Source organism: Pygoscelis adeliae, unplaced genomic scaffold (genome assembly GCF_000699105.1).
Source record: "Pygoscelis adeliae isolate BGI_AS28 unplaced genomic scaffold, ASM69910v1 Scaffold38, whole genome shotgun sequence".
NCBI classification, from domain to species: Eukaryota; Metazoa; Chordata; class Aves; order Sphenisciformes; family Spheniscidae; genus Pygoscelis; species Pygoscelis adeliae.
In genome coordinates, this window is record NW_008825614.1 from 18,546,155 (window position 1) to 18,559,544 (window position 13,390).

Below are 13,390 nucleotides of genomic sequence, written 5' to 3' on the forward strand. Positions count from 1 at the left end.
ATGCCCTGCCTCAAACCCCATTTCTCTCAGGGACTCAAAGTCAAAGTGCTTCGAACCATCCTAAACGTCAGGGGGCTGCATCAGTGTATGGTCAGCATCTTAAAGGAAAGGACCCCAAGGTTTTAGAGATCAGTAGATCAGGCAGATTTGTGACCAAGACATCTTCAGCATTGCTTAGGATAAGTGGATAGACTAGCAGATCATGGGCTGTTGGCAATCCTATACTCACCATCTCCCAGCTGGGCCATTTCAGTCTAAAAGTAGCTGTAGTTTACACACAGTTGAAGTTGTAGCCCCTGCAGAGCATATTGAACAGCATTTGAGGTGACAAAATCAGAAGTCACACTCATGAAACTAGAAAGGAAAGGATATTACCCTCTTACTAAGAGCTGATGGCAAGGAATATCCCACCCCTGAAAGTCAGCAGCTGCTGGCTTAATGCAAAGTGAACATTTCATGAGTCTTAACTGGAAATGATCCCTCTGTTTGCCCCCAGTTGGGGCGGGGGTGGAATTATAATTTCTGCCCCGATTTACACTGCTACATGAGCACTATTTGTGTTTTCTCTTCACCAGTATTACAATGACAGTCAAATACATTTGGTGGAATTTTAGGCATGTATCACATGCTGCTTATCTGCTGTTTTGAGACTAGCCCAAGGCATGGACTAAGTAGGTGTTAGTAGTGTAAATCTGGAGACACTGCACTGAAGTCAATGGGAAACTGAACTCAAGCCTTGGGTCATGGGCTGGAAGGAAGTGCATTGAACATCTGGGGTGGGGAGGAATGCATGAGTCACCCTGCAGCATCCTCCCTCTGGCAGATGCTTGGTGCAAAGTAAACATATTCTGGAGAATTTTGGTACACAGCCTTTTCTCAGAAAGAAGGGGGCCTTTAAAGTCTATATGTGTGGGTGAATGTATAAAAATACTGGGTAGATTCCACGGCTCACAGATCAAAGCAATTCACTTAGTATGATGCTACTGCAGATGCTGTAATTGCCTTAAGGCTGAGATTTGCTAGCATGACTAATGATTTTGAGTCTTCTATTTGAGACACCAGTGAGAGCTCTGATGTTTTGGGTGCTTTTCCCTCTGTCCTTGGACATAGTAGAGACTTATTTATACCATAGAAGTAACCTTCTATTCTGCCTGATGCTGGGACAGGAGGAACAGCCCCCAATGGGACCGACTATAGTGCTCTCCCAAGCTCACTTCCATAAATGGCTCTCTCAATATAAATCAACCTTCTGGGTTAGCAAGTTGCTGAGTGAATTTTGCTGTTTGCTTTCTTTGCTAATAAACTTCATTTCTCATTAAGGTGTTTCCCGTCCATGGCTGTTTTCGTGTGAAAACATTTTTCATTTAGCAAACAATTGTTTGCGCAGCTATATTCCCAAGTGGGATTAGCTCTTAGTGTGACTGCTTTCTTTCCTCAATCATCTGGTATTATTTCTGATCCCTGTCTGGATGAGTGCGTGGTGAGTGTGAATAATAAACGGGGAGAGGATACGGTCAGGCTAACTAGGCCTTTGTTTCACTTAGAGGCAGGCTGGGGAGCAGGCTCTGGAGCCAGGGCTGGGTAGGTTGGCAGGAACAGGGAATTTTAATTGATATTTTAAACCTTCCTTCCTTTGGCCAATTTGAACCAGACTCCCTGAGATGTTAATGTAATATTAGGCAACTGTGCTATTGTTGACCTGATCAGATTTAAAACAAATTTTCTCTCATTGAAGTAGCCGAGTGTCCCACAAGTCCTTCCCATGAAGAATGTGACTCAGTCATTATCTAGTTTACTTAAATACTTCTGTGCTAGGAATCCAACCGGGAATTTTAGGCAGCTATAGATGAAAAATATGTGATTGTGTACATTTGATTATCTTATTTAACTATGTTTCGCTAGAACTATGGCCTGGGGGTTTGTAAACATGGACCCAAAACTCACAGTGTTGTGGGTGTTAGGTAACATGAAGTTTTTCTGGTGACCTGAAGAACATACTGCTGCAGCTGTCTACTTGTCCAGAATTTTGTGGCTGGATAAGGAGCTTCTGGAGAAGCTGTGCTATTTGGCTTTTCTCATCTACTCGTTTGCAGTAAGAAGAAACAGGTGTCTTACTGACTCATGTGGTTACATCTTTAATTGAGCTTGACAACTACTGAAGTTTGGCTGAACGCTTTTTAATATTTTTAAACATACCAGTGTTGAGGGTTGCCTTCATGCCACCTCCCTCACTACCCCACGGGGCAGGGAGGAGCTTTGGGGCACCCACAGAAATGTCTCTCCTTCTCCTTTCCCTCCTTTGTACGCCTCAAGGAGCACACATGCAAAACGACCATGGGAACCCTGCATGCTGGCCAGGCTGAGGCCATTCATACCCGGTGCCATGTGCTCCTCATGCCCTTGTGTGGTTGCGGTATCGTGATCTCCAGCTAGGGAGAGGACGGTGTTGCTATGGGTTGGACACTGTAGGACTCCACAAGTTGCAGCTGGCTCAATCTTTTTCATTGTTTCCCCCAGGTGGGAAGGGGGTGGGTTCAGTTCTCATTAGAGGGTACGGGAGGATTTTGCTGGGAAAGATGAGCCCTTTGACAATAGGAGGCAGAGGTGACAGGTGATGGCTGAGCACAGTTGTTTTAGTGGGAACTAACTGAATCTCAGAAACAGGTAGAGAGAGGTTTACTTTCCAGAAACAATGAGCTGATGGTGAGTAATGGAGAAGATGGTCGGTGGATGAGGGATCTGGGTTCAGAGGTGGGAGGAGAACAGCAGGGGTATTCTTCAAGGAAATTAAGTCAGCTTCCTACTCCTGCCCAGAGCAGACACCAACTGAATCACATCCACGGCACCGTCTCCCCCCCGTCTCACTCCAGCACAGCCACGCACTCACATGTAAGCCTTGTAGTTACTGCCGATTTTCTGGATTCGGATGTCGTACTTGGAGTCAATGAATGGCTCGGTGGTGGCGTAGGTTTTTGCCATGGCTACTATGCTGGCCATGTCCCGGAAGTCGTGCTGGTTCTCAACTTTGACCTTGATTGCCAAAATCCAGTGAAAAAGTGACAAGAGCAAAAAGAACAGGAATACTTTGTGAGTAAAAGTCATCTCCGTGCCTGAATAGCACAATGTCAGTTAAAAACCACACAGATGGAGCTGGGGACAGAGCAGGGATTGTGTGATTTAAAGAGAGAAGTTCCCCAGGCCAACCCAGCTCAGAGCAAATTGACCCCTTTCTCCTTCCTCATGCACAAGCCCTGGTAAACCTGGCACCAAGGAGACAGCTAGACCTTTGCCCAGATGGCTCTTGCTAATGCTCTTTGCTTTCATGATACTTCAGAAAAATATTTGATCTCTTAAGGGGCATTACTGCATTCAAACATTGGAACTGCTATTTCCCATGTTGGGATGGATGAAAATAGAGTATTTTGGGTGGTCAGGAAATAGAAACCAATGCCAGGAAATCAACAAGAGAGCTGGTTGTCTGCCACCTCTAGGCTTCAGTTCCCTGGCATTTCACGTTACTCCCCCTCCAGAGTTTCTTTGAGGAGCGGTGCAGGTCTCCTGGCTGGAAGCAAGCTCTGAAGGAAAAGGATGTCTCTGGGGGAGCCTGTGATTCTCGTGGAGATTTGTGTGAGTGTGATGCCACGGGCACGTGTGTGGGACAGCTGGTTGGGTGTTAGACTTGAGCCGCACTTGGAAATGAGAGGGCAGTGACCTATGAGCTGGAGATTTTCTGAGAAGCTGGCTTTTCACAGATTTGTATTCGGTTATGAGAAATGTTCTGTATCTCATTAAAAACAAAAAAAAGGAAGAAAGAAGGACCAAAACGATGGAAGCTCTAATGATACAATCAAATCTCTGCAAAAGCTAAGTGGTTTGGGAGAGGAAAACTGAACAAGCAGGTAGCAAGAGCATAATGGACAACTTCACCTCATTCATACTATAAAACCCGTCCTTTAGTCTATTGGCAAAAACCTGCTTTGTGCATCAGAGAAACCCATGCAATTCTTGTTCCTTAGAGCTGGACGGATGCGGGAAGGGTGGGTTAATTAGCGGAAAAAAGACCAACCTTGTGTGAAAAGGGTGAGCAAGTGAGTGACTTTCTTCACATATTACCTACACTTTGTACATTGGTAACACTTCGACACCACAGTTGGGGATTGCAACCCCACTTTGCTAAGTGTGTACTTGCTCGTGACAACTGGCCAGTCTCTGCCCCAGAAGAGTTTCCCGGTTTTGTGTGTGTGTGTGTGTTAAAGGAGGGTGATGCCAGACTATGTGGAGCCAACTGAAGGAAATGTGTGTGATGGTATTTAGTGTTTCTTCGCAAAGAACAAACAAATGGCTTCACATATCTGCCTTCAACCATGAGAGGGCAGGAGCCATCTTCACTAGAGAACAGAGGACAAGCTTGTTTCTAATCTGTTTTATTCTGTTTAGACGGTTTTCTATAAGTGCCAGCTGTAACAAAATCCAAAGATACAGCCACATCCTGGTGCAGAAAAGCTCTTGAGAGCTGGACAGGTTGTGGGGAAGGTGAAAAGTGCAACTAGTTTGACCCATGACCATTTCTAGATGCCTGAATAAGAAGAAAAAAGGCCTGGTCTTTGCTTCTCCTTTTGCTGAATGCCAAATACCCCTAGGCCTCCTCCCTTTTGCTATGGTGAAGGTTGTGCTCTTGCTATTCAGGGACTGCTGAGAAAAGAAGCAGAGGAAGACGACAGTTGTCTGTGGGGTGGGAGAGTAGGAAAAAAAAAAAGAAATAACAAACACAAAGGGGAAATATAAAGGCAACCATTGCATGTCATCCAGGAGGAGCAGCCTTGCTCTGGGCTGTGTTGTTCCCCTCTGTGTCTGAGCAGGGTTGCGTGCAGTGCTGGCTGCTCCTGGTGCAGCAGGCCAGGGTGATGCAGTAGGAAAGCCCTGGAGGCAGTGGGGGGAGCGGGAGAGGGGAGCACCACGCACAGGGAGAGCCCCCAGCCTGGGCACGGCTTGCAAAATCCCCGGGGGGGTTTTGCTGTGTTGGGGCTGGGTACTTTTGTTGCACTGATAAGAGCAGCAGTGGGCTGAATGACATCAAGCAAGAGAGTCCCACCCAGATAAGATGATTGCAGGAGGGACTGCATGGGCAGGCGACACATGGTGTTAGGACATATTCTCCCGGACCCTTTTAGCAACAGGAAAAGGCAAAAGCCATTATATAATGACCTACTTGGAACAAGGACGTTTGTGGGATCTGAAACAAAGTGCTGCACTTGTGCAACAGCTGTCTTTGGGCCCTGGCTGAAGCATTGGCATTCCCAGCTCAGGAACATTTGTCCCAGAGGCAGAGGAAGGGATGCTGCTTCCCTCTCCTGATTGGGAAGACCATATTGTTATTGCTAGAAAGGAGCTGTATGCTTGTCTTGTTAAATGGGATTCTTCCTCAAAAATACAGCATGCTATGGAAAGGAAGGGTCCATTTCTTCCTCCTCTCCATCACCCCCTCCTTATGGGGAGAGAGGGAAAGCACTTGAAGATGTTTTCTCCAATGGGCCTGAGGATTTTTGGCTGGGTAAATAGTTAAAGAGGGGGGGACTCAACGAGGACACAAAGTAAGAAATGAAAAACAAAGATGACTCCCACAGTGCTACACCACTGCACAGTCCTCAGGAAACAGCTCTGTCATCTTCCCTGGCCCGTGCCAGAGCCCTTCCCATGGACTTTTCAGAGAAAGCATCTCACAGAGGTCCCCTTTTAGGAGATCACGGCCTTTTTTCCCACCAGGCATCAAAATAATCACCACACCAAAGCTGAAATCTGAGCCACCGATTGTTAATCGTTAGAGCCAGCCAAATTTGACAAAATAACAGCCGTGTCCTGGGTTAACGCTAGTTTAGTCCAGTGTACGATTATTACTTCATAAACAGGAAGCACTTGAGTTACGGTAAAATTAGATTTATTTTCCTGCCTTATCTATCAAGTCCACCATTTTATTAGCTTTCTACTTTTAAATTTTGTATAATTCATTTCCTCCTGCCTTGTAACCCTTTTACATGTCAATAAAATATCCATTCTCCTAACAGGAGAAAAAACCCCAGAGATTATCAAAGCGAGGGTGGATGTAGTGTGATGCTAGAGGGCATTATTTAAGAAGGGGCTATTAAAAATCATTCTAGAGCAAACAGTTACCAATTTACCTAATAAGGGGTAAATCTGTCTTCTAAAATGGCAGGTTGGCCAATGCATGAAACTGAGAAAAGAAGTTGGAAAGAGATCAACAGGAAGCCATTTCTCTCTTTTTTTTTTTTGCAACCTTCTTAGGATAAATGCAATATCCCATTAGCTGCGTAGAGGAGTGCAAACAGCGAGTGCAAACACAGCCCCTGCCCTGGCGGCCTGTTTGCTTAGCTGTGCTGGCTGTTTGAGCAGCAATAGACTCATTCTGGAGCCATCAGCTGCTGTTTGCTGTAGCGTTTTAGTGACCTGTTGTGAAGAGTTTGGGCCTGTGTATTGACAAATGCCTTTTCTGAGTAAGAAAGCTCCCCCGGAGAGTCCCTGCTTCCCTTCTGGCTCTCTTTAACTCAGGCACTGGCTGTGCCCTAGCACGCTGCCTGTCGCTGCAGTGGAGCGGGGATTCTGGCTGGACCCCTGGGGGCATGCTCACACAGATGTGACCGTCCCAGTGGTGGCATCTCAGAGGCTGATACTACTGCAGCTGGTGCCTGTTCCCATCCTCAGCCTGCCCAAGAAGCACTGATCTTGCTGCCCTTGGCTGGAGAGCAGTCTGAGGAACAGATCAGGAACAAACACTTCTGCCCCATCCCTGCTGTGGACCTTCTTTCGAGGCCTTCCTGCAAGACAGGATTTTGGAGAGTGGGTCCTGGCACTGTTAAAAAACCACCATGGGTATTTCCCAGGCAGTCTTAGCCAATCCTGAGACCTGCGTGAGCACAGGTTCCTGCAGTGAGGGACCTGGGCAGAAATTTCTGCTTCCTCTGTCTTGTAGTTCCTGAATCTACTGCCTCTTATATATCTCAGATGTTCCTGGATACCAGGGTCGCAAGGCTACAGCACTCCTCTCTCATCTTCAGCCTAAGCACTGCAAGGTATTGCCTCGAACTCCCTTTTGCTTTCGTTAGGTACGTGGCCATATGAAAAAATAGTCAGTCAGCCTAAGTGGCATAATTATAGTAGTCTGCTAGGGCTGCCCTAGCCTTGCCTCTCTGAGTGTCATCCAGAGTTAACTCTGCCTCACAGGTTAAACCCACACCACTTGAGATGGCTTGCAGAAGCAGTTTCTGTGTCCAAACTGGGGTTAGAGATTCAGCTGGAGGGTAAGTGTCCAAGGCTGAGCCAGGGCCGGGCTTGGCAACGTGGTGTTTAACTGAGTCTTGGTAGGCTTGTGAAAATGTCTGAGTGTTTTCCTCCAGAGGAAGTGGTGTGGCCACACAAAGCTTGTGATTTTTCATCCACCTTGACCTGTGCTTAGCTTTTCTGTAGTGACTTTGCCATTTTTGGACAGTGGGTCTTCAGGAATGGCTCTGCACAGAGAGTTTCCTGAGTCTCTCCTTCCCTCTACCCCAAATTATACTCCCCTTCTCAGAAAATACCCGACCCAACCGACACACATTCAGTTTAGGCCTAACTTTGACCCACCTCAAAATAATAAAGACACAACAAAGTCTGCATTTCCTTATTATCCTCACATTGAAGTTCTCCAGATGTTACACTGCCTTTAATGCATTAAGCCTTATAATCCCTGCTAACTTTCTAATGAAGAGCTGCTGTCAGCCCCGGGTCTTGGCAGCTTTGGTCCCCGATGCCCTGGATCAGTCACCGTTTTCTGTGTCCAGCAAAAGGTTACAGACTAATGTGCAAGAAATGGGGATGCTTTTGCTGTTTTCAAGACGGGTGGTACCTCCTCGCTCATGAGTCAGTGGGAATGCAGTGATTGGGCTGCTCTGTTGTGAATTTTACATGTCAAGTCATTATTTGTTCTCTGTGAAAGAAAATATTTGTTCCTTGACAAACCAAGGCAGTCCTTTCCCCTTCCTTTCCTCTTTAGCACACTGGATTTTCAAAGCTCTCACTTTTGGAACATTCTATTTCCAGTCCCGAGAGAGACAAGGTGACGAGCTGTCCTTCCTGATAAAAAGCTTGCAGTATTTTTACATTACAGAGTGGCTCTGTTTAGTTTGTGCTATATTTATACCAGAGGGGAAAAAAAAGAAGTCTTTCCCATCCAGTAAGAGAGAAAATAACTCTGACCACATTATTATGAACAACAAGTTTTTCTTCTACAATGTAATAAATTCATCTGAGCCAGGATTTGTACTGAGGAGGTGTTTTCATAATTATGGGGCAGGAGGGGACAGGAGGTGACTCTTAAACTGGCCTAATTAGAGAGGTCTAAAAATAAAGTAAGAGTAGCAAAATATATATATATATTTATTAAATTCATATAAATAAAGCCACACGAACAGATACTGTTTTTCCTCTCTTTGCAGATCTGGCAGTTGTTTCCTTCTCATGATCTGATCAGGAAGAGGTGAAGAGGCTCTTTGAGTGAATTTGCAGTACTGGGCTCTGTTCCTAGGGCACTTTAGGGTCATGTTAGCACACAAATGGCAGATATTAACACACTCAGATATTACCACTTTATTCTTTTCCATGGGCTCTGACATTATGAGATCCAGAGCCAGGAAGAAGTGTTACTCCTTTCTCACTGTAGCGCTCACCCTATTCAACAGAGACCCCTAACCACACCTGAGGTAGGTAGGCTCAAACTGCACAATGCTTGAAAATGCCTTGACCTTTAGGAACTGCGGGGCGAATAATAGTTCAGTTCTGTGGAGGGAAGGACATCTCTTCTCAGTGTCCATCCATGGTTTCCCTGGAAGAGTCCTTGAGTACTGTTGACCCCATGAGCCTGGGCAACTTAAATACAACATGAGAAAGGTCCTTCTCTGCTGACTCCATTGTAAACCATTGTCTAAACAATATTTTTACAGATATTGTATTTGTGTTGATACTGTATTGGACCAGCAGCACACAGAGCATTTGTTATGATCTTCCAGTGCCAGCGAGATATAGAGTGGCTCTAGTTGTGGAAGGGGGATAATGGTGGTCATGGGAGAGGCTGAGAGGGGCATATGTTCTGTTTTTAGATGAGAAGATTGTCTGGGCCCCTTTGTCTCTCTGGGTGAGGCCTATTCTTGGTGTCTCTGTTCCAGTCAACAGAGAGGCTGTTTCTGGATTTCTCAATGGAAATTTCAAAAGATGCCTTTTATTGCAAATTTGTTTTTTTCATCTCCACCTGCACCTTACATGCACCCATCACTTGGCAAGAGCACTTCTATCATTAATCGTATACTGCCACCCCTTTGTGTTCTGACCTTGAATACTAACTGTTCCTCTTCCAAGCTAAAGACAGTCAGTAGAGCCTGTTTCTTACAAATCCTAACAACACAGTTATTTTTCATTTTAGCTTTGAGGATTCTCTGTTCAGCCCTCTGATTAAAAAATGTGGTGAGTGAATTTTGTGAAAATGTTGTGAAAACGTTGTGAAAACAAAGGTTATGTGAAAATGAACAGCAAAAGGTTACAGACTAATGTGCAAGAAATGGGGATGCTTTTGCTGTTTTCAAGACGGGTGGTACCTCCTCGCTCATGAGTCAGTGGGAATGCAGTGATTGGGCTGCTCTGTTGTGAATTTTACATGTCAAGTCATTATTTGTTCTCTGTGAAAGAAAATATTTGTTCCTTGACAAACCAAGGCAGTCCTTTCCCCTTCCTTTCCTCTTTAGCACACTGGATTTTCAAAGCTCTCACTTTTGGAACATTCTATTTCCAGTCCCGAGAGAGACAAGGTGACGAGCTGTCCTTCCTGATAAAAAGCTTGCAGTATTTTTACATTACAGAGTGGCTCTGTTTAGTTTGTGCTATATTTATACCAGAGGGGAAAAAAAAGAAGTCTTTCCCATCCAGTAAGAGAGAAAATAACTCTGACCACATTATTATGAACAACAAGTTTTTCTTCTACAATGTAATAAATTCATCTGAGCCAGGATTTGTACTGAGGAGGTGTGGTGTTTTCAAATTATGGGGCAGGGAGGGGCAGGAGGTGACTCTTAAACTGGCCTAATTAGAGAGGTCTAAAAATAAAGTAAGAGTAGCAAAATATATATATATATTTATTAAATTCATATAAATAAAGCCACACGAACAGATACTGTTTTTCCTCTCTTTGCAGATCTGGCAGTTGTTTCCTTCTCATGATCTGATCAGGAAGAGGTGAAGAGGCTCTTTGAGTGAATTTGCAGTACTGGGCTCTGTTCCTAGGGCACTTTAGGGTCATGTTAGCACACAAATGGCAGATATTAACACACTCAGATATTACCACTTTATTCTTTTCCATGGGCTCTGACATTATGAGATCCAGAGTCAGGAAGAAGTGTTACTCCTTTCTCACTGTAGCGCTCACCCTATTCAACAGAGACCCCTAACCACACCTGAGGTAGGTAGGCTCAAACTGCACAATGCTTGAAAATGCCTTGACCTTTAGGAACTGCGGGGCGAATAATAGTTCAGTTCTGTGGAGGGAAGGACATCTCTTCTCAGTGTCCATCCATGGTTTCCCTGGAAGAGTCCATGAGCCTGGGCAACTTAAATACAACATGAGAAAGGTCCTTCTCTGCTGACTCCATTGTAAACCATTGTCTAAACAATATTTTTACAGATATTGTATTTGTGTTGATACTGTATTGGACCAGCAGCACACAGAGCATTTGTTATGATCTTCCAGTGCCAGCGAGATATAGAGTGGCTCTAGTTGTGGAAGGGGGATAATGGTGGTCATGGGAGAGGCTGAGAGGGGCATATGTTCTGTTTTTAGATGAGAAGATTGTCTGGGCCCCTTTGTCTCTCTGGGTGAGGCCTATTCTTGGTGTCTCTGTTCCAGTCAACAGAGAGGCTGTTTCTGGATTTCTCAATGGAAATTTCAAAAGATGCCTTTTATTGCAAATTTGTTTTTTTCATCTCCACCTGCACCTTACATGCACCCATCACTTGGCAAGAGCACTTCTATCATTAATCGTATACTGCCACCCCTTTGTGTTCTGACCTTGAATACTAACTGTTCCTCTTCCAAGCTAAAGACAGTCAATAGAGCCTGTTTCTTACAAATCCTAACAACACAGTTATTTTTCATTTTAGCTTTGAGGATTCTCTGTTCAGCCCTCTGATTAAAAAATGTGGTGAGTGAATTTTGTGAAAACGTTGTGAAAACGTTGTGAAAACAAAGGTTATGTGAAAATGAAAGTCTGACTATTATAATTATGCTCTTTCTAGCCATTATTGCAAAATAATAAACACTTAGCACTTCTTATAGTGCCAAGAGCCTTGTGAACATGAATTAGCAATAAGTATCAGGTAATCATTATAATCCCTCTGGTCTGTAACACAGAGAAACTGAAGAAGAACTGTGAAATGACACAAATCTCCCTGCAAGTCAGTGGTGGAGCTCTTTGGGGAAGAGGCCTTTTCTGTGTCCGGAGTGTTTCTGGCTCCTGGCCACTGCCTCAGTACACATAAAGATAACAGTGTTTGGACTTCCCATCTTTGCTCATTCTTCTAAGACTTGGTGCCTCCCATTACATGTGATTTTATCATTAATAACAAGAAAAATGTAAGTACTTCCTTGACAATTTCTGCTGGTAATGAGATTGTAATCTGAATGCTCACGTCCTTTGAAGCACCCATTACAGGTACAAGTACATGGCTTGCTATCTTGGCATCGTTTGTTGCAGTAAGTACTATTTTTAATACTCACATGTGTACTTTGGCTAATAGGATGGTTATTTTATCCTTTGTTTCTTCAGTCACTGCTTTTATATAAAACATGACCCAATGCAGGTGCTTTATTAACATTTACTTTCTTACACGCATCTGAACCAAAAGCAAACCTCTCTCTTTTCATAGTACGTATATTTTACAGCTAAAGACCTGCTATTTCCTGCTATCATCTCTACTTCTGAAGACCAATGCAAAGAAATCCTTTAGCTCTCTGTAATCTCCTTATCATCACTGATTATTGCTTTTACATTACGATGGTTAAAACCACCATTATGTCTCCTGGACACTTTCCTCTTCTGAATTACTTAATTGGAAGTTTGACTTTTTTTTACCTTTAGGCGTTACTTTTCTAGTATGCCCATAATTCTGCTTATCTGTATTTCTCCTGACATTTTCTGTGGTTTCTTTCTGTCAGCCCCACCTGGGCTTGAACCATTTTGTCTTAAAAATGACACGAAACAAATTCCTGTTACTTGTCTTTTAAACCAACTGACTTGTTCTTTATTTTATTTTCACTTTCTCTCTTCTCTTTTTGCTCTATGCAATGAAATGCAGTGGGACTTCAAGAAGACTAATTTAATCAGTCTCAACTTTCCTTCAGGCTGCTTGTGGCTGGAGAAGGGCCCAAACTAAAACCATAAGGTCAACAGTCCTTCCTTCCTGGACCTTTCCCATCTACTGAACAGAGCAGTGTTGAAACTCTGTGTCCAAATCCACATCCAGACTTTGCTAGTAGTCCCTAATTTCATAATGGACTAAAGTAAACTTGGCCTCAGACCAACTCTTTCTTCTAAGATGCTGGCTGTCAGCCTATCTTCATCTGAAATGACTTCCTACGTAACCCCCTTGTACCACTGCGTACAATTGTGCTTGGAGTTTGAATAGAAAGCCTCTTCCCTTTAACTTGTGACAGCAAAAATCAACATCATTAAAGAATAAAATAGGAGGGAAAGTGAGAGGTGGAAGAAGATCTGGTGTTTGGTGCAGAAAACAACACCTCAATATTCTGCTGAGGGTTTTGTCTGGGAACACTGTTAAGGTTGGGGTAATTTTCTCTGATTCTGCCCTCATTTCTGTAACCACCAAGGATCCTTTGTGCACAAGAGAGACACATGAAGCCCTCCCTGCATTACAGATGAAATTGCAGAGCAGTCAGAGAGATCCAGGATTGCAGGGTCTCAAGGAACTTGAAACCTTTCCTCAGGGAGAGGTTTCTTCCTCCTGGTTTGTCCTGGTTGGATTTTGCTAATGAAATCCTTCCTAGGGACATGTTCAGTGGCTTGCTCTACAAGCAGCTCTAGGCTGTCCACATGTACTCTAATTCAATGACACCTCTGCCTGTTTAACATATGCAGCACCAATATTTTAACAAACATTTCCTGCTTATTTAAATGTTTGTTCTTTGATGCTGAAAGCCAACTCCACCACTGGCCCAGGCATCTGAGCCCACTTCCTCTCCGGCAGCTACCATCCAGACAGGGGAACATTGCAACCAAAGCAAGAAAGATTATGAGAGCTTCCATGTGCAACCCAGGAAGTCAGAAAGGACTTCTGTTTC

The 13,390-nt window shown here is 44.2% G+C and overlaps 1 protein-coding gene across 2 annotated transcripts in view; it reads right to left on the minus strand.

The window, feature by feature from the left end:
* Positions 1-13,390, minus strand: part of SYN3 (synapsin III) — a 186,327-nt gene that overhangs the window by 19,882 nt on the left and 153,055 nt on the right. For both annotated transcript variants that reach the window (XM_009332980.1, XM_009332981.1), the window contains one exon: positions 2,888-3,030. In XM_009332980.1, the coding sequence (XP_009331255.1) occupies positions 2,888-3,030 (143 nt within the window). The remainder of the gene's footprint in view (positions 1-2,887; positions 3,031-13,390) is intronic.